This window comes from Histoplasma capsulatum (assembly GCF_000150115.1).
Source record: "Histoplasma capsulatum G186AR genomic scaffold supercont2.9, whole genome shotgun sequence".
NCBI classification, from domain to species: domain Eukaryota; kingdom Fungi; phylum Ascomycota; class Eurotiomycetes; order Onygenales; family Ajellomycetaceae; genus Histoplasma; species Histoplasma capsulatum.
In genome coordinates, this window is record NW_025544809.1 from 454,433 (window position 1) to 481,906 (window position 27,474).

A 27,474-nucleotide genomic window follows, 5' to 3' on the forward strand; every position below is an offset into this window, starting at 1 on the left:
CTGTGACTATTCTCCAGCAGAAAATCCCTCTCTGGTTCTTATGAGTCGCTTCTGTCCAGGTTGTTTCATCAAATTAACGATTGATGGAATTCCAGTTTGATACTGACCAAACCAGTTAGCAACCGCTGATGGTCACTGCAGTCTTGGTTCCTCGCTTTCCACACCCCCACGAAGACGACGACGACAGCAAAGCAATATTCTAGTTGGCCCCAGTTTTGTCAACCTCCTAGCCATCGACCATATCTCACCATTACCATAACGTTCTCAAGGTTGCAATTCAGGTGTTGTTGCTGCCCCAGGGTTCCTCCCCAAATTTCTGGTTCGCCCAAACTATTATTACCTCATCCTGGTTCCTCCGATCATTTATCGTTCTTCTCAACATCAACTGCATTTTTGCAGACGTAAGAAGCTCATGCCCAACCCTCCCAAGGCAAGCCAATCAAGCATACCAGCTTATCAGGCACTGCGAATCTAGCATCATCACGAATCCAAAGTTCAGAAAAGCTCGCGGCGTTTAGCCAGCTCCAGAGCTTCGAATCTGGCTGCACAGCGCTTTACGCTTCCTTTGACCAGAGAGGCCTATTCAGCTGGTTCTGTATAGAGCCAGGCTGAGAGGGCTAAGTAGCAAACATCGATCTGGCAGACGAATCTCCTTCACATACTCCCGCCTCAGCCGCTTCCGGCCCCTCCAACCTTTCTACAAGCATCGAATCCGTACCTTCTACGAGCATCCCGACTCCTACAGGCTCCGTCACACACCATTCCTCGACCCCATCTAGTGCCCAGATCACTCACGAGAATATTCCTCAATCCCTTCAAAGCAACGAATTACCCTCGAGGCTTCCAGGCTTAGGTTTACATACCGATCGTAGTGAGACTGTTCAGCTTGGATCCCGCCCGACTAACCGCCGCCGTCGTCGGGAACGAACTCCTCCTGATCAACCTGAGAGGCCCGGGTCGAGGTCTGGAAATATTGGTAGACGCAGACATTTGGCTGAAGAGCAAAGTAGGGGTCGCAACAGGGACGACATTCCTCCTTCCCCCAAGCGCAGGCGCCTGGCTGATAGCAACATGCGTCCCGACGATGGAGCTTCAACTTCAAACGCAAACGGGTTTTCTCCCAAATCAAATGGCTCAGCCGCTTCCTTGAAAGCCCCTGTTTCCACCTCAGTTAACGGCAGATCTCCTCATTCCAGTTCTAATGGCCAATCCCAAGCAAATGGTTCGGGCAAATCACCCGCATCTCTGTCACCTACATATTTTGGCCATGATCGGGAGGAGGTGACGAGGATCCTGATTCAAAGCTTACATGATCTGGGATACAACGAGGCTGCGTATACTCTGAGCCGGGAGTCTGGGTTTGAGCTTGAAAGCGTCGCTGCGGCTTCATTTAGGTCATCAGTACTTGATGGACGGTGGGCAGATGCGGAGGATATTTTGCTGGGCTCGTATCATCCAGATGGAGGAGGAAATGGGGCCAGTGGAGGGGAATGTGGAGGCGGAGGGAAGGCTATTCTCCGTAAGGCCGACACCGATCTGCTTTCTGAGCATGGCCCTCTTGTTTTAGCTGAGGGGGCAGATAGAAATGAGATGCTCTTCTGTTTAAGGCAACAAAAATTCCTCGAATTGCTAGAGCAACGAGATCTTGGAACGGCATTGATGGTTCTCCGGCAGGAGTTGACGCCGTTAAACCACGATATCGCTCAACTACATGCACTCTCCAGGTGTGTGATACTTCGAAACAAACAAGTTATGCTATATCTTCTCGCTAACGCTTGCTAGTCTTTTGATGTGCCCCGCAGAAAATTTACGAGCGCAAGCGGGTTGGGATGGCACAGTACTGCAATCACGGCAGAGGCTACTAGGCGAGCTATCAAGTAAGCTACCATGGAATAACAATAAAAAATGGAAAAGAAAAGAGAAAGAGAGAAGTACCCCATTTCACCGTGATAATGATCCTAATTTTCTTTAATCTAGGATCTATATCGCCTGCTGTTATGATTCCCGATCACAGATTAGCAGCTCTACTGGACCAAGTTAAACAGACTCAGATCAACCAATGTCTATACCACAACACCGCTGAACCCCCTTCACTTTATTCAGATCACCAGTGCGACCGAGCCCAATTCCCTTTGCGAACATCCTTCGAACTGAGTGAACATACGGATGAGGTCTGGTATCTCGAATTTTCCCATGATGGCACCAAACTTGCAACGACTGGCCGTGAGAACATCGTGATCATATACGATGTTGCAACTTTCAGCGTCATCCACAGACTAACGGACCATGGCGGCCCAGTTGCATATGCAACATGGAGTCCTGATGATTCCAAGCTCATCAGCTGCTCTCAGGATTATAAAGCTCGGCTGTGGGATGTGGAAGTATGTTTAACTCTCTACTTTCAAACTTGGTTTTCGGTACTAACCGATCACATCTAGACTGGGCATTGTATCCTTACCATCGATCACCATCATGAGCCAGTAACTTCTGCCGCATGGGCACCAAATGGTGACTCCTTCGTCACCGGCTCCCTTGATTGCCAATCCCAACTCTGCCATTGGAGCGTGGCAGGCGAATCCCTCTACAAGTGGACCGGCCAATACAGAGTACGAGACTGCGCCATATCTCCCGACGGCCGTCGACTCATCGCCATATCCACGGAGAAAAGGATCTACGTCTACAATTTCGAGACTCGAGCCGAGGAATATAATATGTCCATAAAACTCGACCTCACATGCATTAATATAAGCCTGGATTCGAGATATATGTTACTAAACACCTCGGAATGCGAAATGCAGTTGTTAGACATCGAAACAAAGGAAGTTGCCCGACAGTATTTGGGGCAGAAGCAAGGGAACTATAATTATATTATCAGAAATAGTTTTGGTGGAGCTGCGGAGAATTTCGTCGTGAGTGGTAGTGAAGGTAAGCCGATAAAAGTCTGCCTCATACACCTGTTTTCCACGTTACTGAGAAAGGACGACTCGATAGATTCCAAAATCCACATCTGGCACAAGGAGAATTCGACGCTCGTTGCAACACTTCAGGGCCACGGTGCAGGTTGCGTCAATGCTGTATCGTGGAATCCAAAGGATCCCGGAATGTTCGCTTCTGCAGGGGATGACCGAAAAGTTCGAATGTGAGTTTTTGTCGGAAAAAACCCCATTGACATACACTAGTTACAAATTTAACTAACACGCTGTTTCACTGCCAGATGGACAAGAGATCCACCAACCCGCACACCCGTTTCTGGGAAAGTACGGATGGTACCATCGAACGGTTCGGCACGGACAAGCGCGCTCCGGTCTACATTCAATCGATCCCCGAACTTCTAAGCTAGTCAAATCGTGCTATACCTGTGCGAACGCGCTCCTGAATATTCGAGATAGATAAATAGTGGCTCTCGCTCCCTTGCATCAAATCATAATTCAACCACATACATGATTACGCCATCCCCTTCCATGACATCAGAAAACAGCCCGTTTCTCGGCCGTCTCCACTTTATCTTTGTATGAATTGCATTTGTTTATTTTGGTGCAATCAACAAATCCAAGTATCAATGAAGCCAAGTATTACCTCATGATAAAACACTGCCTCAAGCGCGCACATGCACGGAGAGTCATACAGAGAGAATGGGGAGAAGGAGACCTATCCCGCCACTCACATCTCTCCAGAGACAAATACACGGCATCCGATTGGAGATTATATATCTATATATATTCCTATTTCCTTTATCTTTCCCCTTTCCTTTTCCCTCCGAACCGCCTCTTAATCACTTCCAACAACCCCACTTATTCTCTTTTTTGGTTGCGGTTGCGACTTTTAAACCCGATAGTCATACTCATTTCCACGGCCCCAAATTTCAACATAACTATTTCACTTTATTATTCCTTATCACGGGTTTGGCATTCATGGACGCTGCTTGAAGTTGGCTCTCTTACTGGGTAGAATTTATTGAGATTTCTTTTTTCCTATTGTTTTTATCTTTTTAATTTTGATTTTTCTTTTAGCATCCACATTGGTGCAGGGTTTAAGACGCGAGAAGGGAAAAGGGGTGCGATGTGGGCTTTCTTATTTGCAGTTTTATTATTCCATTTCCTCATCTCCTGACCTTAACCTTTACCCTCTGCTCTCCACTACCTCTCTATCTGTCTTTATTTTTTGATTTGATTTTCCCTTTCCCCTCCGCTTTGCTATGAATGTATGTATGTAAGGTCTAATTCATCCCACGCCTCTTGACCAGCCCCTCGCCTTCATAACATTTTGTTGTTGTTTCGAACTCGCTAGCTCCGTTGCTATTCGATCCCTCTCCCATCCTTTGTATTCCAGTGGCGGGTTTATTTCTGTGCTTTTTATTTCGTTTTTTGAAGTTAAAAGCCAGGTTTGAACTGGAGCTTGGAACTTCGAGCTTGGCTGGGGGTTGGAGGAAAGGGAGCTATGGTTTGTCTTAATCACGGCTATGACTATATTGGAACGTGGTTGAAACCTGTAGGAAGCAGCAACAAACTGTGATATAGGATAATATAGGCCTTTTTAAGGTGAAATGATATGTAAATATGATACCTCAATGTCTAGGTATTTCTACGGAGGATGGAGGGTAATACATTACGTTGATATGTTCTCATTGTCGGATTCATATACTTATACTATGTATGGAATTCGAGTTGTATATAGTAAATATTTGTCTGTTTGTCTGTTGGAGTAATGCAGGCATTATCAACTGATACCCCCGTACTATATACATAGCTATTGTTTGCATTTGAGCTGCATGTTGTGTATCCATTTCCTTTTTTCATTTTAATATTGCATCCCCCGTTACCGACAACAGTCGATTAGAAAACGCCAAAATGGGCCAATTAACGACCCTGACAGACAGACGTTTTCACATTTCGAGTGATAGCTCTCTTACGGTTACAATATAGATATATGTGTGCACGGATCACGTCCAGAGTTTCGCCAAAAACCCCAGCGGAACTGAAGGGGTCAAGATGTCTGGCTGCTTAATTGAGGAAATGATAGTTAGATAGTTAGGTAGAAACGAGAATTAAATTATCCCCTATGTAGGAGAGATCGTATGCTCGCAGGAAGAGTCAACTGGCGAATAAAGCCGTGATGTCTCTACAGGGTTTAGGGGGAGCAGCTCCTTCAATTAACTTGTACAGTCTCCGCGTTCTCGAATAGAGAGAAACATGGTTAAGGAGCCTGAACGCCCTTTGTTTACTCTTTTCATTTTTAAATCACCAAAGGTGTGAACCCTTGTTTTTTGCTACCTACTTAATTGACAGTCACAGCACTACCCGTATCACATCCAGTTCTATAACATAACAGAAATCATTGGAATTAAGAGATTCAATGGATTGGTAGAATCGGTGAAGGTTTCATTGCCTAGTTTTCATTATGGCGAATAGACCCAGGGTAATAACTGTGTCATACTCGACGGTTCAAAATTGGGACTCTTAAGATATCTCAATTTGGATATTAGATTTAGGAAGAAGAAAGAAATCGAGGGTCAGATGGATTAGGATCTGGGTAGTAGCATGTCATTGGCAGCACCAATGGAGGACGTTGGTGAGTTAATTTCACTGAAAAAGAAAAGGATTCCTGACAAAGAGGTTATGGAGCGGAGTGAGATGTCAGTTTCGATTTCACAGAGCAAACTGCATTAGGGAATATCAATAGAGCGAAGGAGCCCGTTTGTGGATTCACGAATAATGTCCGAACATACCAATTTAAAATATACCCCGTTTCCTCCACAAGTTCCACTAGCCTTATCTACTCGCATCTTAGGGCATTCAATGCGGTAAGAATGAGCCGCGAGTCTACCCACCTCGGACCTCACTGGCGGCGAACGGAATCAAATGCCAATTTGGATTTTTGAAAATGCATTCATCAACAAAAGAGGAAAGGCATGCTCTACATTTGTGCTCCACGATAGCGCAATTACGTGAGAAGGTCGGCAACTATTGGATTGTATTAGCCACAGGAACAAACGCGACATCGGCTTGTAACGGAGGTAAAATAACGTACCATTCATTGGCATCTCATCGATCTGGGTAGAGTAGTATAATTCGATGTCTCTGAGGATTCTGACATCCTCGCTCGTGACGAAGTTGATAGCAACACCCTTCCGTCCAAAGCGGCCACTTCGTCCAATTCTGTGGATGTAGTTCTCACGATTGCTGGGAAGATCGTAGTTGATGACTAGAGATACCTGCTGCACATCGATACCTCGAGCCCAGACGTCAGTGGAGATAAGGACGCGGGAGTTTCCTTGACGGAAGTCCTGCATAATGCTATCACGCTCCTTTTGCGGCATTTCGCCATGCATACTGGAGACGGTAAAGTTGGCTTCGCGCATCTTATCCGTAAGCCAGTCTACCTTGCGTCGCGTGTTGCAGAATATCACGGCCTGGGTGATTGTGAGGGTATCGTAGAGGTCGCAAAGGGTGTCGAATTTCCATTCTTCTTTCTCCACTGCAATGAAGTATTGTTTGAGCCCTTCTAGGGTAAGCTCGTCACGCTTGACAAGGATGCGAACTGGGTCTGTCATGAACTTTGTGGTCATGTCGAGAACATCATAGGGAAGAGTTGCAGAAACGACCACAACCTGCGTGGCAGGAGGAAGATAGCGGTAAACATCATAGATTTGTTCGCGGAATCCGCGGTTTAGCAGTTCGTCAGCTTCGTCAAGTACCAGCATCTTGATATGACGGGTTCGGAGGTGGCGACGGCGGATCATATCGGCAACACGGCCGGGGGTGCCCGAAACGACATGCTGGCCATGGTCCAGCTTCCGGATATCCTCACCAACGTTAGTGCCGCCGATACACGCATGGCATTGGACATTCATGTAGTCCCCCAAGGCCATAACCACGGATTGGATTTGGGTGGCAAGCTCTCGCGTTGGCGATAAGACAAGGGCTATATACAAACTTGTTAAAAACTGGAAAATTCGTGAGGAAGGAGAAACTGACCTTGAGTTTCCCTCAGAACTGTATCGATGACTTGTAGAATACTGATTGAGAATGTCGCAGTTTTACCAGTGCCTGACTGGGCCTGCGCGATGGTATCGCGGCCCTTGCAGATTTGGACGATTGCGCGAGACTGCACGGCTGAAGGCGATTCGTATCCGTACGCATAAATTCCACGTAACAGGTTTTCCTTCAAGTGCATATCCTCAAAGGTTGGCGCGACAGTCACTTCCTTTGATGTGGTAAACTCCATCCTCTCTATCACAGGTGTTCGTTAGAGAAGAGCTGCGAAGAAAATAGGGGACAATACGTACCCTCCGCCGTTCTATCGATTCCGTCCGCCATAATGAGTATTCAAGGATTCAAGCTAGATCGGTAAATTAGAATAATATAGGGTTTCCTTTTGATGTTGGTTTGAAGAACGAATTGAAGCTTCGAGATTGTGCTGAACAAAGTTCTGCAGAGTTTGCTTTGTTTGCTAGCTCACGTGACGGCGCGCAGCCTTTGCCAGTTACCAAATGCTCGCAATTAATTCACCCTGCAAAGGAACAAATTTCCAGAGCCGATGTCGAAAAGTAAAACGCCATAGAACCGTCGCAACCATGATAATAGAAGATCAGCGATTTATCCATGAAGATCTAGAGAGACTTGAGCAGGGGATCAGTGATCGGGTAGCGGACGAGCCCCGTAATGTAAGCCCACTCTCCTCTACCTTTTGTTTCTCACATCACGCAGCTTTAATAACCAATTCCCTGCAGATCCGAGAGCGGTTAAACCGAGACCACCAGATTGCAGGTTTCCTTAATCGAATCCAGCAACAATCTGAAAGACTCCTAGATATCTACAAAGATGCGGAAGGACTGCGAGCAAAGGAGGTCCAGGCCATCTCAACCGGTGAGCCTTTTGATGAATTCTACAAACGTCTAGAAAACATCAAAGATTTCCACCGACGATACCCTAACGAGCATGTTGAAAATCTCGAGCGAGCGTACAAGAGAAGGCATCCGGGAGAGAGTGAAGGGTTTGGAATGGAAGTGGAAAATATGTTTACCGGAGAAGAATCGTATGGCCAGTTTTTCGATCTCACGAAACTCCATGAGGACTACCTCAATCTACCAGGCGTGAAACGGCTCACATACCTACAGTACCTTGACCTGTTCGACGCGTTCACACAACCTCAGCTACCCATCAAGCGAAGCAGCAAGCTCACTGATAAATATTTCCAATATGTCGGTGATCTTGCTGCGTACTTAGAGAGCTTTATAAAGCGAGTTAAACCTCTGGAACCTCTTGAGAAGCTTTTTAATGGTTACGATGAAGAGTTTGAAAAGCTATGGCAAGAAAGCAAAGTTCCTGGCTGGGAAGACGAATCTACAACGGAAGCCTCGTTTGTCCCGAAGACTGAAGGAACAGGTGAAGGAATTTGGTGTACAGATTGCGAAAGGGAATTTAAAAACGAAAACGTATACAAAAATCACCTCACTGGGAAGAAACACATTCGCGCTGCGGAGGCCCGTAAGGCTTCTGGAACTGCCATCAATGGCTCAGCACCGCGAACAAGCGGCGACGCTGCGATTCGTCGCTTGAAGGAGCGTGCAATCGCGGAAAGAGAACACCGTGTTCGATCGCTGGCCACAACCCTTAAGGAAGAGAGGAATGCCACGCGCATTAATGTGGAGCGGAAGCAAGGAATGACGGAGAGAGAGCGGCAAATGGAGCTCGATGCGCTGTTTGCAGAGAGTGCAGAGCCACCTGGGATCCGTCACTGCGATTCTGATTCCGACAGTGATAATGAGGAGAGGATATACAATCCCCTTAAGCTACCGCTGGCTTGGGATGGAAAACCAATCCCCTACTGGCTATACAAGCTGCACGGCTTAGGGGTGGAGTTGCCATGTGAAATTTGTGGTAACTTTGTCTATATGGGACGACGCGCGTTTGACAAACACTTTTCAGAGGCTAGACATATCTACGGACTAAGGTGCCTTGGAATCACACAGCAAACCAGCTTGTTCCGAGAGATCACGAAAATAGAGGAAGCGCTGAGACTCTGGGAGAAGCTTGAACAGGATCGGAAGAAGGAGAAGGAGTCTCGAGAAAACGTGGTGCAAATGGAGGATGCTGAAGGAAATGTGATGCCAGAGCGAATTTATCTCGAGTACGTATTCCCTGCGCTCTTATTTTTGTACTTGGAAGTGTGCTAACAATGTACAAAACAGTCTCCAGAAGCAAGGTATCCTGTAAAATGCTTCTTTTTGTTGCTATGGTTTTTCATCCATGTATTTTACCAAACTACCACTGGCGGTTAGAAATACGGGGTCACCACGGAGTACTCAGTAGGTAGGCGTTTGAATGAAAGGCTTTCCTGACTAACCTATATACAACTGCCTCTCCAACCTGGTATATGTGACTGATGGCTGTTCCATATGGCGCATACTTGGGCTTTGCTGCTCACAGAAACGAATAAATTGGTTGAACCTTGCCTAGGTAACCTTTCGCAACACACAGTCATGTGATTTGGCGAATTTTCGTGTTGCTTGAGGAAGGTAACATCGCTTTTGACGTTATTCAAAAATTGAAATTTCAACAATATCAGACTTCATGGTCACCATAATACTAATAGTTACACTGGGATCACCTACATTTTATCTCGTATTATTGTCTTTATTTCCATCTAATGCGCTGCTGAGCATAACGTCTCGCTTATTTATTTTCATTCACACTTTGTGCGTGATGCGCGTCTTCAGGTAATATTTGGTGCGACTACATTAAGGCTTTGCTGCCATTTTCTTTTTTGTCATGGGCTTTAAATTTTCTTATGTGTGCGACCTGTTTACGAGCCTCGAAAATAATCTCACTCTGAGGGCTTCAACGGCGTCGAGGCATAGAAACCCAGACGTCGCAACCATTGCCAACTGGTTTAGCCAGCACGGAAAACAAATCCACGGTGGAGAGACGGACCGCCTTGCTCTGTTGTCATGTCTATTCCCAGAGAGGCGACCGGAGAGAGTATTTGGATTAAAGGAGCCGTCGCTTGTAAAGATCATTGGCAGGTGTCTTCTACTTGGGATTTCAAGGAGGCAGGCCCTGGATTCGTACAAAATCTGCGGGAACGGTGATCTGGGCCAGTGTGTGGAAAGGGTGATGAGGCAAGCGGAAAACGACAACCCCGAGGACTCCGGCGTAACCGTTGAAGACATTGATACTGCCTTAGATCATATTGCGTCGAGATGTCGGTTCTCTGGCCCGGATGTGAGGCGACGGCGGACCGCTGCCGGCGTGGATGAAGTTCTTGGACCAATTTTACGACACCTGACAAGCCGTGAGGCGAAATGGCTTATAAGGATTATTTTGAAAGATCTCAGTCCTTTAACCCTACCGGCTCGTTTGATCCTTCAAAATTTCCATTTCCTTCTTCCCGACCTGCTGCTACTGCAGGATTCTCTGGGGGCAGCTGTGGCGTTATTGAGCCGTGATCCTATGAAGCGATTTCCATGGCGTCCAGATCCTGACTATGCTAAGCTTCTGGCTTCCTTCGCTTTTTCTCGTATATCTCTTGACGTTGGAGTAAAAGTTGGAAGGCCAACGTTTTATACAGCCAGGGGCATCAAGCATTGTTGTAAAATGGCGGGAAAACGCACCATGAGCGTCGAGCGGAAATATGATGGAGAATACTGCCAGATACATGTTGACCTTTCCAAAGGCTCGGGCTGTATACAGATCTTTTCGAAAAGTGGCAAAAACTCAACTATGGACAGAGTTGGCATTCATTCTACTGTCAAAGAGTGCCTAAGAATTGGAAAAGTCGGCTGTAAAATATCAAGGAATTGCATTTTAGAAGGGGAACTTCTTGTCTGGAGTGACGTGGAATCAAAGATATTGCCATTTCATAAACTCCGGAAGCATGTCATTAGGTCTGGCTCCTTCATTGGAACTGAGAATGACTCACCGTACGTATGACATATTGATAAGAACTGCATTTCGTGCAATAGTTAACCTAGAACTAGGCCACATTCTTATGAGCATCTATATATAATGCTATTTGATGTATTATTGATTGACGATCAAGCCTGTTTACCAAAGTCGTATAGAGAACGCAGGGCCTTACTGAAAGAAATTTCCCACCCTATTGACGGGCGTGCTGGGATTGCGGAACAGGAGTATATCGATTTCTCATTGCCAGAGAGTCAGGAGATGTTGACCACAGCCTTTGCTACGGCCATATCACAACGTTGGGAAGGACTCGTTCTGAAAGCCAGCGATGAACCTTACTTCGTGATCGAACAGCAAGAGCACTCCAACTTTGGGCATTGGATTAAATTGAAAAAGGACTATATTGCAGGGATTGGGGATACCGCAGATTTCGCGTTGATAGGAGCGAGATATGACGCTCGTGAAGCTGCAAAACTCCAGAGTATCAAGGGTGTTCAGTGGACGTCATTCTTCGTGGGATGCCGTGATACCGGTTCAAAATATCCCTACGATGCGCGGCCGTTATTTCGTGTTGTGGACGTCCTCAATCGACATAATGTGAACATTCAACTTCTACGAACACTCAATCAATATGGCCGCTTCTGCAGCTGTGATGTGGATGATGAAGATGCCCCTTTTATCATAAAAACAGATCAGATACAACTCCCCAAAGTACAAGTTCTGTTCAAAACCCCCTTCGTGGTTGAAATGGTTGGCAGTGGCTTTGAGAAGCCGGCAGGAGCGAACTATTTCACATTGCGCTTTCCCCGTGTTCTCAAAATCCATATGGATCGGGATGTTGAGGATGCTACAACACTAGAAGAGCTGCAAGTGCTGGCTGAAGCAGCCAACTCTGTCCCTAGGGATGAATTATCGCAGAACACCGCTTGGTGGGCAGAGAGACTAGACGCGGTAGATGGAGAGCCAGGTTATATCATTGATACGTCGGAACATTCGCCTATTTCTGTGGCTTCTGTTAGCCAGCCAACTAACTTAGAAAATGCGCCCTCCGATACACGCTTAAGGAGGCATTTGGTTGCCAATGAGCAGAAGGTGGTAACTTCAATGGGCAAGCGAAGGGAGATTGACGTTTCCCCAAGAGACTCCAGAAAAGTGAGCAGGAAACAGCCCAAAATCGCGAGATCGCTCTCACCGTGTATCGCAATACACTCAGATCATACCCAAACCACAGCAAACACTCACTTGTCTCACTCACAAGATAGCGTAGGAGCTCGTCACCTAGCAAACATTAGCAACTTATCCCAACCCAATCCGATTCCAACTTATGCCAGTGTCGGTGACTGCGAGGACGCAGTCGCTACAACAAGTCTAGGCAACAAAATAGAATGCTCAACGACTCTCAGGAAGCTCGACGAGGATGGGTTATCCCGTTCCCCTCAACCGAGCCAGGAAAAAAGCGCAGGCCAAAATCCTTACCAAGAGCAACAATGTTTCGCTCAACTGGAGCTTGGTTTGGCGGGTAGCAGCCCATCCGTCGGGCCGCTTGATACATTATCATTTCTCTCCGAAACTCCCATCCTACTAGGAACCGGAGTGTCTCGCGATAAAGTGGATTCCATCCCCTTGGATCCCAAACTCTTGACAACCTCGATCACGGAGTTCCTGGAAAAGTTGCTGGATCCTAACTTCCCAGACAAATCACACTTCCATCACTCCAATCCAGACACGGCACAAAATTTTCCCAAATGTAGTGGCATTGTCCTCGTTGAATCCAATACCACCAAGGCATCACAAGCAGCATCTGACATTGCTCGAATTGGTAACGTACTTGCTACCAACCAGCGAACCGGCCGCTTACCATCAAAAAGGGGGAAATTGATTTTCCTCCGCTGCGAAGCGATGTTACAGCACGGTCTATTTGAAAGAAATCAAGCAAGTCATCCCGAAAATCTTCGAGAACGTTGGGAGAGCCATGGGAAGCAGTTATTTGCTGGGTCTTTGGAATGGGGATATGGTATTTCACGGCAGCGGAAGAGAAGGAAATTTGACTTCAAAAGTACGGATGTGGACTGTGAGGAAAGCAGTAGAGTTGGAAGAACTAAGGCTAACGACTCTCCATCGCCACCAACTATGGGCGTAGATGTTCAGTTAAGTTGGGATTGGAGAGAAGTATTATCATTGGTATAGTGCCGGGTACTTGGGCATTATTGTGGCACAATACGCTTATCCTACTCCCTTCCTCCTGGAGCTTAATATTTCCCGTTGATATCGTCCTATGTTGATACCAGGGGCCGGTAATGTCAGATGCGTTCATGAGCGATATGTAATGGGTTTTTGATAATGAGCAATACAGCTCGACGTTTGTTTGGATCGTTTGATCATCTAACTGGCTGGGCCAAGATATAGTAGTGCACAACTGTCAGTACAAATACGTAGGGAAAGAACCTTGCACGGAATATATGCGACTCGTCTGGAGTTTCATAACCTCACAAATAGACATACCATGACATCTACAAAAATAAACCACCATTCGGGACGTTTTAAGGGAATAAAACATGAGTAATAAATAATGCAACGAGACATAAAAGCCGTCATACCATCAATCATATATCATTAGGGAACGAGCAACTCATGGGAGGGAGGTGGATTGCCAAATTTGTTAAATACTACCACCCTCCCTTCTTGCCCTAACATCCCTCATCAATGCCTTCGCTTCTTCGATCTCAATCCCATCTTGACAGAGCTCGCCGGCCAACAAATCAGCCCGGTCCAAGTCACCATACTTCAGCGCGTAGCGCGCTAACCACAAACGCGCTTTACTCGTGGTAGCAGTAACGCCCGTACCAGCCGGCTCGTCATCCGGTTCATCAGTAGAGCGCTGGGTGAATGAAGAAACACGACGTGCACCAGTTCTATTTCCACTGTCCCCATCAGCATCGTCATCGTTGTCATCATCAGCTTCGTCCTCAGGATCCACCTGTCCCGTTTCTTGCTGGAGCGTAAGCTCCATGTACGCTGCTGCCTCCTCTTCGTCACCAAGACGTTCGTACAGAGTTGCAATTTGATGCAACGTATCCGGATCAAGGATGCGTCTTGCACTTGATGCATTACCCCCATGGGATAGATGCCGTAAGCTAGCTGAGCCTGCGCTATTAAACGAGGCAACACCTCCAGCACCGCCCGTTTCATAATATGATCCTGCAACCAGAGCACGTCTAAGGGCCCGGATACTCTGTTCTAGACGACCCATTTTCGCGTAGCATGAGCCGACGGCTTGCCACATTTTCGGGTCGTACGGGCGCAGCGCAGCGGCGCGATGGTAGTAGAATAAGGCGTAGAATGCCATATCGAGAACCTCGTAAGCTTGTCCGAGACCGTACCAAGCGCGATAGTCCTTTCGATTAACATCGACCGCGCGCCTGTAGGATTCGATAGCAGCATGTGTGTTTTTCATCTCGATATATTCGTGGCCCATTAGGGTCCAAGCAGATAGGAAGTTACGGTCTAGCGTTAAAGCACGCCGAAAATACATTACTGCTTTTTCGTGTTCGGATTTGAGAGAGTAATAGTTTCCTACTACACAGCAAGTTTCTGGGCGAAATTTATCCGTAGCCGTTGCTATTTGGGCAACGAAAGCAAGTTGAGGTCGCGCACCCATGACATAAAGGATGTTGGAGTAATGATCGAGGCTATCCAGACGGTGGGGATTGGTAATTAGGAGTTGAGAGAAAAGGTGAGATGCTTCCTCGAAATCTACCCGAACGGGTTAAGTTAAAAAAGGGTAATGAGGGTGGGATGCCAGGGCAGTGGTACCTTTAGAATGATAAAACAGCAGAGCACGTTGTGTTTTAAGGAATGCACTGTTTGGGAATATGTTCTCCAGTTCGGTTAACATGTGGTGCGTATCTTCCGTAGCTTGATAAAGTTCTTGGCTACAATACAGGTGGAATATAAGAGTCATTATGTTTTGAGGGAGCTGGTCAGCGATGCGCTTCAACTAGATCAAAACCATTGTTAACTTGGGTGGTTATGGAGTGCAAAGAGATTAGGATGTACTTGCATCTTCGGTATTGGCAAGGAGATCATTTAATTCTTGCCAAGCTCCCCAATGAAAAGGGTACAAGTGAACACTCCTAATCAGCCATGTTTTGGCTTCTTCCTCGTTTTTTCCCTTAAGCAAAATAACCCCATATAAATATTCAAGCCATCCCTGTCCTTGTCCCTCCAGGCCCCTTGCCTTCCGATCAGAAAACCACCATTCCAGCCTCTGTGCCAGGCCAGAAAGTTCTCTGTTTACGGTCATGCCTCCATCTGCTGGGCCCAAGACCATTTCTGTTTCCTCAGCTTTCCGCTTCTCTCCCGCTAGATATTTAGCATATAGAGCTAAAAATAGGGACTTTTGGCTCAATCGCGGCAAGGGGCTCTGAGATGTAGCATTGCTTGTCGACCCTCCAAAAGAAGTAGATTTTCCTTTCGCTTTTTTGGGGGTAACTGGGGCATTGGACTTTTTGTTTGAAGAGATGGGGGCGAGTGGGATGGCGGAAGTAGAAGGAGGCAAAAAAACAGCGGAGCATCGGTCATACTCCCGTGTGTCAAAGTACGATTTGGCAAGGATATATTTGTTACTTTCGCGAGCTTCCAAAGCAGCTTCTTCGGGGTCTTGTGTTTGTAGAAATGGGTTAGGCGGTGAGAGAGAAGTTATCTCCATTGGAGAGTCTGGATCTGTATCTGCACCATCGTCGATATCATCGAACGAAACTAAAGAGTCTAGCATTTCCGCAGCCCTAGGTAATGTGGTAAATTAATCAATGTGAACAGCTACAGTCACTTTTAACGTAGGAAGCTCTAGCATACCATTTTGCAGATTGGTATAGACATCGCTCTGAGCATTTAATTGCGGCATCTTCGAAACGGTACCGGAGCTCCTTCAGGCTATCGGAATTGAAATTGGCTGCCATTGCTAAAATTTGCTAGGCTTACTCGTTGAATTTCAGAGGTTTTAGCAACTGCCTCCACACACACGGAGCAGTGGTTTATGCGAGACCAGCTTCCGCGCAGGACGAGCTGTTTGGCTCGATTGAGTTTGTTTTGAGCTCACTCAAGCATGTGGTGGTGAGATCATCTAGTTACCTGGGCAGCCACACACGTCACGTGTGATTTAGCTTTTAGTCATACCAGAAATAGTTACTCCCGCTCTTGCAGACTTGGTGCAACTCAGCTTGAATACTACATAGTATTGTCATATTGGTCTCTATCTTTACCTTTTCATGAACACTCTCTGAAAATGTTTCTGAGGGAACTAAATTGTTGCTGTTGGCCCCCCAGGACCCACATGGCGGCCCAGCACGCCTACAGGCAGCCTCCTTGATTGCAAATGCCATTTTTCTGGCCTTCAGGGTTCATATCACCGAACGTATCCGATGACATACTTTAGTTCCTGTTGGGCGTTTGGATTGGTTCGTCCCTTCTACTGCCAGTATGGCACTGCTGGTGATTGAGCTCTTTTGCCCCATTGGCCTAACAGTTCCCTCTTTATTCTAGCATTGCTCACAAAAATGTAACGTGGTTGTGGACGTGCTGCCTTCTGCAGTCTCGCTGGGCATCCGGGTGGCTTCATATCTGGAACTATGTATTCAAGATTGTTGAATTTCTAAATTCCTTTATTTGTGGTCTTTGATATGCTAATTTCTTGCTACACCCTAATAATAAGAAGTCCATCCCATAAGGAGTGAATGTGTAAATACATTTTGTTCAATATGTACATCTCCTCTTGTCAGTGGCTATTGAAGAACGTGAACGTGCATGCATGTGCATCCAAGATTGCAACGTCCCAGGATCCCTTTTGCCCTGAATACCACCCGGAAACACAATCTCCTTCAGTTGACGTCTGCCTCGTTATTCAAATAAATATCGACAGGTTATTGATTCTATTTCAATCTAAATTAAATTATTCAAGTAAAAGCATGTGCAAGAATTGGTTCTTCTATACTACGATTAAAAATTGGGCACACCTGCGTACTCGTCAGGGATGCCGTCCACCAACATCACATCTCCCCATCACTTAGATGGCCATGCCAGCCTTTTGTGAGAGCTAATTTAGCTCTGGATATCGCGGGGTTCGTCAATTCCCAGCTTAACTCATTCAGTTCCAGATATTTATATTGCCATATTCTTATCCTCAACATTTTCTGAGAGACTCCCTTTCTTTAAAAGTTCTAGAGCACTATATCTGTGGTATTGCGCATTAATCTACGACTTTGAAACTCCAAGCTGCAAAAAAATTAAGTGGTATCTTAATTTACCGTTCCCACCCTTGTGACAGACATCATGGGCGTGCCAGCAAAGCCAAAATATACGCCAGATTCATACACCGTTGCACTTATCTGCCCAAAGGGGATTGAATTCGCCGCGGTTGAAGGCATGCTAGAACATACCCACCCACCTATCCCCATGGAGCGAGCTGAGAATGCCTACACGCTTGGACAGATAAGCAACCACAACGTCGTTGTTGTTATGTTGCCTGAAAGTGGGACCAGCGCCGCAGCGACGACAGTGACACAGGCCCTAAATGACTTCAAGTCAATTAGATTTGGTTTGTTAGTGGGGGTTGGTGGTGCTATCCCTGTTGAGGAAGTACATGATATCCGTCTTGGGGATGTTGTAGTGAGCATGCCCGCAGGTACTTTTGGCGGAGTGGTTCAGTTCGATCGTGGTAAGATATATACGGATGGAAGGTTTGAACGGACAGGGGCGTTATCGAAGCCTCCAAACTTGCTCTTATCAAGTGCGGGAAAGCTACACGCAAGGCACATCAGAGAAGGCAACAGTCTGATGAAAAACGTGTCCACTCTGCTCAGCAAGTTTCCCAAAATGAGAAAAGGACCTCTAGGCGACCCGGGAAGTGCCAAAGATTTGCTCTTTGAAGCAACATATCCCCACCCAGAAAAAATGAACACTTGCAAATCATGTCTTCCAGAAAAGCTTGTTAACCGTGAGCCACGATCTGAAGCAGGCCCTGAAATTCACTATGGTACTATCGGATCTTCCAATCTGGTTATCAAAGATGGCATCACCCGAAATAAGCTATACGATGAACTTGGAATAATCTGTGTTGAGATAGAAGCTGCGGGACTGATAGATGAGTTTCCCTGTCTAGTCATCCGAGGCATCTCTAATTACGCAGATTCCCATAAAAACAAGGAGTGGCAGCCGTACGCTGCGGCCACAGCAGCCGCATACATGAAGGAACTTCTAGAGACAATCCCTTCGTCCGAAGTTTACAAGGCCCGTCGAGCGGTGGATTCTCTCAAGGTGAGTTAGTTCAGACCTTACCCCAGAACCCAGATTGAATGATGGGAAGCTAATCGCACCCTGCAAGTCGCAGAACCCGCCTGATGATTTTCAGCGGGAATTGCGTGACAAAATCTCCCGGTTAGAAAAGTTGAATAAGATCTTCGAGCAAAACAATAAGTCACAGGCCAAAGATATTGAATCCTTGAAGGAGAAGCTCAAAGGGGTACAGAGGGAATTCCGCGAAAGCAAATCAGGCGGCGGAGGCCAGTCCGGAGGAAGTGGTGGCCGTCCTGAAAGTATAAACCCTAGTGGAGTAAATGCTTTTTGGGGGGTCAATGTTATATTCCCGAGCATCGTACTAACACTTTATAGGTGTGGGTGGGTTCGATTAGAAAAGAAGTCGTTGATGCCGCGATCAAAGGGAAGCTTGACGAATTTAAAAACGACTGTTCCAAATCGAAAATGGAGGTACTTGGAGAATGGACCGCTAGCGTAGTGGATTTTTCCTCGGTACATCAATTTTTTGCGAAGTGGTTTCACTCTCCCCGTCTCTTATATGGTCCTTGGACTCCTGATCCTCGCGCTGTCTGGGCGGACACTAGGAGAGACGATTCTGAGAGAATGCTTGCGTGGTGCGACGATTGTGGGAAGAATAGTAGTGGGTATCGTGTAATAGCAAAATACTGGACCCTGTGGGCTCTTTTCAAATACGCGGGGGTTGTTTCTGCTACGTTGCGCTGAGATGATGATTTTTTTTCTTCCAACCCTATGTTTCCCAGTTATGTCTATATAGGCAACGCTTTATAGTCCGAAAGCAAGTAGGGTGGAATTGAACAAGCTCAACGAAAAGCTGAGACGCCAACATAGCTATATGTAACACCGAATTTCGCTACATTTTAGCGATGGCGACTTCAATGGAAGGTTGAAGTCAAGTCGAGTGGACAACTTGCACTGGAAACCAAGAATCTTAGCATGGTCAGTCCTCCACCTGACAATTTGGAACAGATGACTTTAAAACCAATGAAAATGCAATATCACTAATGGGAGCCAGAATTACACGCGATCTCCTGGTCATCCATTTGAACAGTCCCATCATCTAGCAGCATACTCTTGAAATAGGAAGTGCGGTAGTGCACTACTTCCTCTGGGCCCATATCCCATTATTCCCATGCAATTCAATCCTTCCGAGCTTGGGCTTTAAGTTTTTTGTCAGTTGAACCGTCATGGACCAAAGCCATTATATCGTACACGAGATTTTCAATTTCCTGATCCTCGGGGAAAATCAATCCATTTTTGGCCGACGGGTGAAGGAAGAAATGACAAAGGCACCTCATTATGGAACTCGAGAGGTGATGTGATTTCGTCACGCTTAAGACGCATACTTGATCCAGGAGGTGTAGAGTAATGACAAGAAGACCCAGTAAAAGTTCTGGAGGGTGAGAGTTTAGCAGAAAGGCTAACAACATAGAGGGCGTGAAGAAAGAGAGTTGTTGACGATGGAACTTTGGGAGAAGGCAAGGTGCCCTTTAGATGCAACACCTCACGACTGGGAGAGTAAACCAATATCCAAGCTTATCAGCAAGGCAAAGACCACATAATCGCAAATCCCAAGAATGTAAAGTCGAGAGTGGAGTACAAGGACTGGGTACCATTCCAAGGTTGACAGGCCTGACACATGAGGTGAAGGTGGACATATGTAAACAATGCAAACAGTCAGCAAAAGTCATCCCCGCCAAATTCAAACTTCCGATATCAAAGAAGAGCCCCTCGCGACGGCTGTAAATACCAGCCATTGACCTCCAAACTAGATACCCCATTCTTATTCCGCGTCGCGATCGCCATATCCACTCACCATCAAACGAATAACACACAATCCAATGCCCGCTCGAACCAACCGTGCAGACTTCGAGTCTGTCTTCCCCTCACTCGTCAAGGACCTAAGTGACCATGCCGTTCAGTACGGTCTTCCGTCTGTAGCACGGGAATGGTTTGAAAAAGTTTGTATTTCGAAAATTTTTCTCCAATTTTTACCAATTTGAGAACCTGACTAACTCTTCTGGCCAACACCGCAAAAAAAAAAATTTAGTCTATCAATGCGAATACCCCTGGCGGAAAACTGAACCGGGGTCTCTCTGTTCCAGATACTGGTCTCGCTTTGCTCGAAAAACCCCTGAATGATGAACAATTCAAAGACCTCTGCACCCTTGGGTGGATGACCGAGTTTCTTCAAGCTTTTTTCCTCGTTTCCGACGACATAATGGACAGCTCCGTCACCCGACGTGGCGAGCCATGCTGGTACCGCCGCCCCAACGTCGGCATGATCGCGATCAACGACGCCTTTATGCTCGAATCTGTCATATACGTTCTTCTCAAGAAACACTTCCGCTCACACCCCGCATATGTTGACTTCCTGGAACTATTCCACGAAGTCACTTTCCAAACCGAGTTGGGCCAGCTCTGCGACCTGCTCACTGCGCCTGAAGACAATGTGGACCTCGACAACTTCAGCATGGACAAATTCAACTTCATCGTCATCTACAAAACCGCCTACTACAGCTTCTATCTTCCAGTTGCCCTTGCACTGCATTATCTTCAGCTCGCGACACCGTCCAATTTGCGCCAGGCACACGATATCCTTATCCCACTTGGCCAATATTTCCAGGCCCAAGATGATTATCTGGATGTGTTCGGCAAACCAGAGCAGATCGGCAAAATTGGCACTGATATCCAGGATAACAAGTGCTCCTGGGTGATCAACCAGGCTCTGAAGCGGTGCTCTGCTGAGCAGCGCAGGGTTCTCGACGAGTCGTACGGTCGAAAAGACGCAACCATGGAGGCCAAGGTTAAAGCTGTTTTCAACGAGCTTAACTTGGAAAAAGTCTACCGTGACTTTGAGGAAGAGCAGGTTGACAAGATCAGGACCATGATCGCCAGGCTTGACGAATCTGAAGGCCTGAAGAAGGCAGTGTTCGAATCTTTCCTCGCCAAAATCTATAAGCGTGATAAATAGATTCTTTTTCCTTCTACTTAAATATAAATCCCTTTTATGTTTGCCTTTTTGTTAACCGTTCACAGCCTCCATTTGACTTCCTATTATTGTGCTGGCATTGTTCATACCTCAAGCAAGTAGAAAAGAAAAAGAAAAACTCTCAGAACAGAATCCAAGGTTTCACATCGGCCTTGCTGTCCTTTCTTGACCTCTGTTGTTCCGAGGTCAGATTTCTCTCCCTCTCATCGGCTTGCTTTGTGACTTCTGCAAAACGCTAGATAAAAATTTGCAACAATTCCTCTGCTATAGGCCTTTGCCTTTTGTCCATAGGGGGAAGAAGTTAATCTTAAGCACGATTACCACTCTATCTCCTCAAGAACTAAATCAGTTCACAAATTCCCCTCTCAAAAAACACGTGATTCTCAGACCCTCTCTCCTGGTTCCTGCAGCTAAAAGTTGACAAACCAATGGAAGCTCCTCAAATAACTCACACAGGGAGAGGTTTGCTTCGCATTTCCCCAGACAGGCCGAACGACGTTGTGCAAGCGTGCAACCTAGCGACCTACCGTTCAGCCACCCATCCTGGCATGTGGATTTATGAAGCTGTGGCCAATCATGTTGCAAGTGGGGGTAGTGCATCATCTCCACAAACCGTTTGTTTCCCTTTCACTTACTATGTAAATATATATGTGCAGGGTTAACTTGGTTAAACCTTTTTAGTCGTCCTCATTCTCTAGGTTCTCGACGCGTTATCGATAGCGGGGATGGGTTTTCACTAGAAATGGTACGAAATTCATGTTTGTGACGCAGGAGCTGATGGCACCTCCGATGACTTCAAGAATGAGAAATGCAACATCCGTGGATGGAAAATTGACATCAAGCTGAACTGGAATTAAACATTTCGTTCGAAAACCCCTAGAACAAGCAGCGTACAAGGCTCTTTATGCGGCCAGAGCAGATCTGTGGAGGTCAGGAGACCGAGTTCTATATAAAAGGATCCCATCAAATACCGGCTGTATCCATATCAAAACTAGCCGAAATTTTGCGGTTAATATCGAACAAAATGGAACCCTCAGCAACAGGTTGTTCGTGCTGCAACTCCCATAATTTTATTTTGAATGTCTCCTCAGTCTATGTGGATGGAAGCAAAAAAAAGCATAAACTAAGAAACCACCCAAACCAACCTAACTTGACAATCGACGATCTGCAGGCAAATACGAGGACACTCCAGCCTCCGAAGAGCATCACGATATCTATAAGAATACAATGATTCTCCCTCTTATGCCGTGCAGCTTGAGATGAGCTGCCAAGACAAACACAGCATGGAGGTCCACCTTCAATGGCAGATCCTCAGCTAGCGGTAATTAAGAATCGAATAGGCGTGGGGCGTTTGGTGATCCAGCTACCAAGCTAGGTACTGATCAGCATACCATATTTTTCGCAACTTTTGAAGCCTCCCTGATAGGAGCATAAAGGATGCCAAAGAAAAGAAACAAGCGGCAGGTAGCTATTTAATAGAGGCTTGCTTCGTCCAGTCCTCTGGAGAAGGATAATTCTCTTCGAGTTGAGCTGCCTACAACAGAGAGACCTATATGTCCACGAGCTACCAGCTCCAGCATCTATCTCCACATTTCCTTGAAGGGCATAGCAAACATGAAATCCGCATTGATCCTCAGCATCTGCTCAATGTGCGCCCTCATTCTCGCCGCCCCAACTGCAGCGGGCGATCTATCGACCCTCACTATAAGGGCAGAAACTCCCCAGCAAGCCACAGACCGACTCCTCTTCTCCTCAACCATGGCCCAATTCACAGCAGCACGCAACGCGAAAGATCCACCCTCGCTGAACTGGGAGTCAGACGGCTGTTCCCACTCCCCAGACAAACCGGGTTTCAACTTCCTCCCCAGCTGCTACAGACACGATTTCGGCTATCGCAACTACAAGGCCCAAGACCGCTTCACGAGGGACAACAAGAAGAAAATTGACAGGCTGTTCCGCAGTGATTTGTACGATGAGTGCGCGAAGGAAGAGAATGATCTGAGGAAGACGGAATGCACGGAAATTGCTAATGTTTACTATTGGGCTGTGTCGATTTTTGGGAGGAGGAATGTTGAGGGTGTTTTGCTTGCTGATTAGTAAATATTAAGTCGGAGGCGAGGAGGTTTCGAAGGAATCGGCTCCTGATTGGGGAGGGGCGGTGGCGTATGTCCTCCCTTCTAAGTGCAGTAATTCACCATGGATTTACTTACACAAATATTTCTCTTCCTGTTACATCCTCCATGGTCTTGTATATAACGCCGGGAGTTTTTAACGAACGTCCCTACCTTGAATCCTAATTGAGTGTCATATCTCTGTCACCACCCTAGGTACGGAACATACGAAAGCCGTTCGGTTTGCATATGGCTGAGATTCCATGCCGCTATCAGTCCAAGGAGCACTAATGATCAGCAATGGAGAAAGAAAGGAAGGGCATGTTATTGGAAAAAAAATTGTAATAAAAGACAACGTGCGTATTGGAAAGAGTGCAGAATAGCAAGAAGAGCTGCAAAAGAGCAGCGCACAAAATGCAAAAAAGTGAAAACGATAAGAGAAAACAAAAAGCAAGATAGCAATAAACTTAGCAAATCCACAGATGCATCATGTATGTACGTGTGTATATATGGCGATATAACATAACAAATACGGATGGTTAAAGTAGATATGGTATAAAGGGGGGGGGGGGCGTATGCAGAAGGGCAAAAATTACAAGAAATGAAGCCACATGAGAGAAGCGAGGGGCGAAGGGTGAAGAAAAAGCATAATATATCAAAGGCCCTTTTCCCAAGACATTCATCCAATATCGATTATAAAAATTCGAAAAAAAAGGGGTGAGGTTAAAAATATATATCAGCTAAATCCGTCCTCATCATCACATTCATTCATCCTATCATGATTTAACCGAATTGTCGCCATTGGTCGTTACCTCCCTATCCGGTGAGTGTGGTTGTTCGACGGGGACAGCCTTCTTTCGCAACGTAAGTGGGAATGGGTATTCTTCCGCGTCCTCTTCCTCACTAGATATTCGAAAAATATTTTGTTAGTTAACTTCTATCTAAGCAGCGAAAGAAAACGGGGGAGAATATAACACAAATCTTCTCCAACTGTAGTCTTAAAATTGGAAGATCAAGAAACTCACGGTAACTTCCAGGCAATATAATCCTCGGTACTTAAACCTTCGCGGCCTTCCTGTAGGGACGCAAAGTCACCAGGGGTCATCATCCCCGTCCGATCTCTCGGTGAACCAGGCACCGAAAACGGGCGGGAAATCTTCTGCTCGGTGCCTCCGATGATATCGCTGAAGTCCTCAGCAGGATCAAAGGAAGTTGGATACGCTACAGCAACATAAGAATAGTCAGATCTTGCATTGACAAGTAAAATTGAGTGCTACCAAAGGTAGTCGCTGTGTACGGCGTGTATAAAACGTACCTCTCCGAAGCGCCAGCTGCCGAGCCTTCACATACTCCATACCCATACGCTTCCAGTCCAAAAGATCACTCAGCCGCTCTGTCCTGTTCCGCTGGTTGATGCGCTGCCTACGACTCTTGCACGCAAACTCAAACATGAAATTCGTAAGTTGGTTGACGGAATCGTCTACACCCTTCATACGGCGGTCGACGATATATATACCATAGTCCGAAGAGTTTTCTATTAGTTCCTCCATGTAGCATCCAAATCCGGACAGATTTGTAGTTATGCTGGGAATCCCCATTACTGTGCACTCTGCAGGCGTATACCCCCAAGGTTCATAATACGACGGAAAAACGCCTAGATTCGTACCCCGGACAAAATCGTCGTAGTCAAGAGGCAAGACCGGGTTGGAAGAATTGAGGAATTCAGGATGGAACACAACCTTGACACGGTCAGAAGGGTGATTGAAGAGTTGAACGCGACGCAGCTGGTTTAACACAGGGTCATCCGCATCGTTCACCATATTATGTGTCACGATGGGGGGAAGTTGATGCCGCTTCATTGCGAACAATCGACGGCGCAAAAGTACTCGATCCTGGCTGGTTATTAGATCTTTTTCATCTGGCATATTATCGCCTTCCTTCCAGCTGAGGCAGCGCTCGAATAATCGCCTTCCAATCCCCTGTTCTACCATCTCTAACGTGTCGCGAAGCGACTTCACAACCGCTTGGCCCTTCAAGGCCTCTACCGTGAGCGACGATGTCTGCGCGGGCATGATAATAAATGCTACTACCGTCATATTTGATCCCGCTGTTTTCAGACGGTGATTGAGCCTGGCGAGGGATTCGATAAACATATCTACTCCCTTGTTCCGATATTCGTAACGGCCTGCGGTGAAGAAATATAGTGTATTTTCAAGGTCGAAATCGTTATGCCCATAAAAATGGCCACGGACGAAATCATTGATTTTATCTTTGGCGTTGGAATGAAGATTCTGGAACTCATGCACTGCAGAAAACTTCTTCACGTTGAGCCCATTAGGTAACACGCCATCAGGCTTGCGTTTCAGCAAATGCTCGCTCTCGAAAGCTGTGATGTGCGACACTGTAGTAAACACGTCTGCTGAATGCGCCGCGGCACGTTCGATGCAGTATCTGTGGTATATCCCTCTTTTGCCGGCTTCCGCATCAACATCGAAGAATTGCAAGTTGTTGTAGAAGTCGACAGAGCCGGCGCACAGATACCTGCCTAGTAGAGTTGCGTGGGTGGTGAAAATTGTTGTGACGTCCATGTGTCGTTTCTTTGTCAATGGAAGGGCGACACCGGCTAGCCATTCGTGGAAATGTGCAACAACTGCTCGCGTTCTGTCTCTGGAAATATACTGAGATACTTAGTTAGTAGCAAGGTATATATTTTGAAGGGACTGGTCAACACTGTAGGCATAAGCTTTGTCCGCACATACCTCTCCAAGGAACCAAGCTACCAAATAACCAAACACGATAGCCTCGTTCGTTTCACCGTCCTCGGCCGGAGAAGGGATAGCCGCCGCGTTCCAAAGATCGCCCTTCCATTCGTCCAGATATTTGTATCCCGAACTTGTATCGACCAGAAGCACTCTTGGGGCCCCCTCAATAAGCCATCGTCCATACATCATGTCAACTCCCCGCTCCTTCATCGCGACCATGGTTTCGGCAAGATGGGGGTCGGTCGGTGTCAGTTCCTCGACTTCAACGACAGCCTATGGAATTGTCAATGGGAGTCGTACACTAGGCAATTTGAAAGAAAAAAGAATCAGGAATTAAAAGACAAAAAGGGGAAAAAAGTATATACCGAAGCCCGATTCAGAGGCCCGATGAGCGTGTATCTCTCGCCATATTCTGCGGTAGAGACCGGCGCTTTGGATTTGAGGACCGAGTATATTCCACCAACTGGTTCAAGACAAGACAAAGGGTCAGCCAGACACTCAATTGGAAAGGATATTTCAGAATTAAACAAAGATAAACAATCACAAACCTCGATTTGCGACCTCCGTTGCAATTTCAAATAGCACATGGTTTTTGATATCTCGTTTCGGAGGATCCGACATGATTGTAGCAGTGCAAAATCCGGGCCAGGCCAAAAAAAAAAAAAAAAAAAATAGGTGATGGGATATATAAATGAATGTAGGGAATTTACACCAACAAAACACTAAACGCTACAAAATGATGGGTAAAAAGAGAAGCGCAGCTGGGTGGGTATGTCAGCGCGACGATGTTTGTCGAGGGAAAATGGGGGAGATCGAGCGGGGACTCCACTCAGCTACGAGCTACTATGAGAAGCAATGCGCTCTATAAGCCGGTCACCTCAATCTTGGGTGTTCCAGCATCGTTTATAAGAGAATGAGAGGAAGAGAAGATAGTAGCAGAGAGAGCAGTGTAATTGAGGAGAGGAGATGCCGGTTGGGGACACGGGAGGAGGTGAGGATGAAGAGGAGGAGACGCCCCAAACAAAGACAGCTAAAAGTTGACATGCTAGACAATCTTGACATGGGATCCTTGGCCGCGCCACCGACAAGAGACAATCCCCACCTCGACTCGCGAGCTCAACAGACGGACTGTGTCGAGCTAGCTCCAAGCCTGAAGTCTCGAAGATCTCTTCCCAGCCACCAGGCGACACACAATGGTGCTCCTGGATGAAGCGAAGAAATCCGGCTATTCCGCTGTTGTCGTCAACCCACATCGGGCTTGCTCTATCTCTCCTCGATTGCGAAATTCCGCCTAGAAAAGTTTGACGAACCATGAAACAATGGCTCTCTCGGAGAACAAAGTTTAACTATCTAACTACGCTGCTTGCAAGCTGATG

The 27,474-nt window shown here is 46.5% G+C and overlaps 9 protein-coding genes across 9 annotated transcripts; 6 read left to right on the plus strand and 3 right to left on the minus strand.

Annotated features, from left to right (window-relative positions):
* Positions 1-83: 83 nt before the first annotated feature.
* HCBG_06378 (WD domain-containing protein) lies at positions 84-3,736 on the plus strand (the record flags this gene model as incomplete). The annotated part of the gene is made up of 8 exons (XM_045433427.1): positions 84-114; positions 476-595; positions 644-1,724; positions 1,783-1,877; positions 1,978-2,381; positions 2,439-2,925; positions 2,992-3,139; positions 3,215-3,736. 8 exons carry the CDS (start codon positions 84-86, stop codon positions 3,333-3,335), a joined length of 2,487 nt encoding a protein of 828 aa, XP_045285740.1.
* Positions 3,737-5,195: 1,459 nt separating this feature from the next.
* On the minus strand, positions 5,196-7,361 carry HCBG_06379 (ATP-dependent RNA helicase FAL1; the record flags this gene model as incomplete). The annotated part of the gene is made up of 5 exons (XM_045433428.1): positions 5,196-5,601; positions 5,726-5,960; positions 6,028-6,921; positions 6,975-7,229; positions 7,286-7,361. 4 exons carry the CDS (start codon positions 7,314-7,316, stop codon positions 5,941-5,943), a joined length of 1,200 nt encoding a protein of 399 aa, XP_045285741.1.
* A 179-nt stretch (positions 7,362-7,540) lies between these two features.
* On the plus strand, positions 7,541-9,562 carry HCBG_06380 (splicing factor 3A subunit 3; the record flags this gene model as incomplete). The annotated part of the gene is made up of 3 exons (XM_045433429.1): positions 7,541-7,663; positions 7,730-9,129; positions 9,191-9,562. The coding sequence occupies 3 exons, from the start codon at positions 7,574-7,576 to the stop codon at positions 9,213-9,215; spliced, it is 1,515 nt and encodes a 504-aa protein (XP_045285742.1).
* Positions 9,563-9,770: 208 nt separating this feature from the next.
* Positions 9,771-13,091, plus strand: HCBG_06381 (ATP-dependent DNA ligase domain-containing protein; the record flags this gene model as incomplete). Its single annotated transcript, XM_045433430.1, has 2 exons — positions 9,771-10,921; positions 10,979-13,091. The coding sequence occupies 2 exons, from the start codon at positions 9,771-9,773 to the stop codon at positions 13,089-13,091; spliced, it is 3,264 nt and encodes a 1,087-aa protein (XP_045285743.1).
* Positions 13,092-13,240: 149 nt separating this feature from the next.
* HCBG_06382 (cell division cycle protein) lies at positions 13,241-15,917 on the minus strand (the record flags this gene model as incomplete). The annotated part of the gene is made up of 4 exons (XM_045433431.1): positions 13,241-14,657; positions 14,718-14,901; positions 14,965-15,688; positions 15,759-15,917. 4 exons carry the CDS (start codon positions 15,860-15,862, stop codon positions 13,564-13,566), a joined length of 2,106 nt encoding a protein of 701 aa, XP_045285744.1.
* Positions 15,918-17,231: 1,314 nt separating this feature from the next.
* Positions 17,232-18,938, plus strand: HCBG_06383 (pfs domain-containing protein; the record flags this gene model as incomplete). Its single annotated transcript, XM_045433432.1, has 2 exons — positions 17,232-18,215; positions 18,570-18,938. 2 exons carry the CDS (start codon positions 17,232-17,234, stop codon positions 18,936-18,938), a joined length of 1,353 nt encoding a protein of 450 aa, XP_045285745.1.
* Positions 18,939-19,950: 1,012 nt separating this feature from the next.
* On the plus strand, positions 19,951-21,552 carry HCBG_06384 (farnesyl-pyrophosphate synthetase; the record flags this gene model as incomplete). Its single annotated transcript, XM_045433433.1, has 2 exons — positions 19,951-20,194; positions 20,284-21,552. 2 exons carry the CDS (start codon positions 20,075-20,077, stop codon positions 21,205-21,207), a joined length of 1,044 nt encoding a protein of 347 aa, XP_045285746.1.
* A 1,287-nt stretch (positions 21,553-22,839) lies between these two features.
* HCBG_06385 (phospholipase A2 group XIII) lies at positions 22,840-23,627 on the plus strand (the record flags this gene model as incomplete). The annotated part of the gene is made up of 2 exons (XM_045433434.1): positions 22,840-23,256; positions 23,553-23,627. 2 exons carry the CDS (start codon positions 22,840-22,842, stop codon positions 23,625-23,627), a joined length of 492 nt encoding a protein of 163 aa, XP_045285747.1.
* A 52-nt stretch (positions 23,628-23,679) lies between these two features.
* On the minus strand, positions 23,680-26,719 carry HCBG_06386 (glycogen synthase; the record flags this gene model as incomplete). Its single annotated transcript, XM_045433435.1, has 6 exons — positions 23,680-24,239; positions 24,362-24,557; positions 24,652-26,014; positions 26,096-26,371; positions 26,464-26,561; positions 26,647-26,719. The coding sequence occupies 6 exons, from the start codon at positions 26,717-26,719 to the stop codon at positions 24,113-24,115; spliced, it is 2,133 nt and encodes a 710-aa protein (XP_045285748.1).
* Positions 26,720-27,474: the final 755 nt, after the last annotated feature.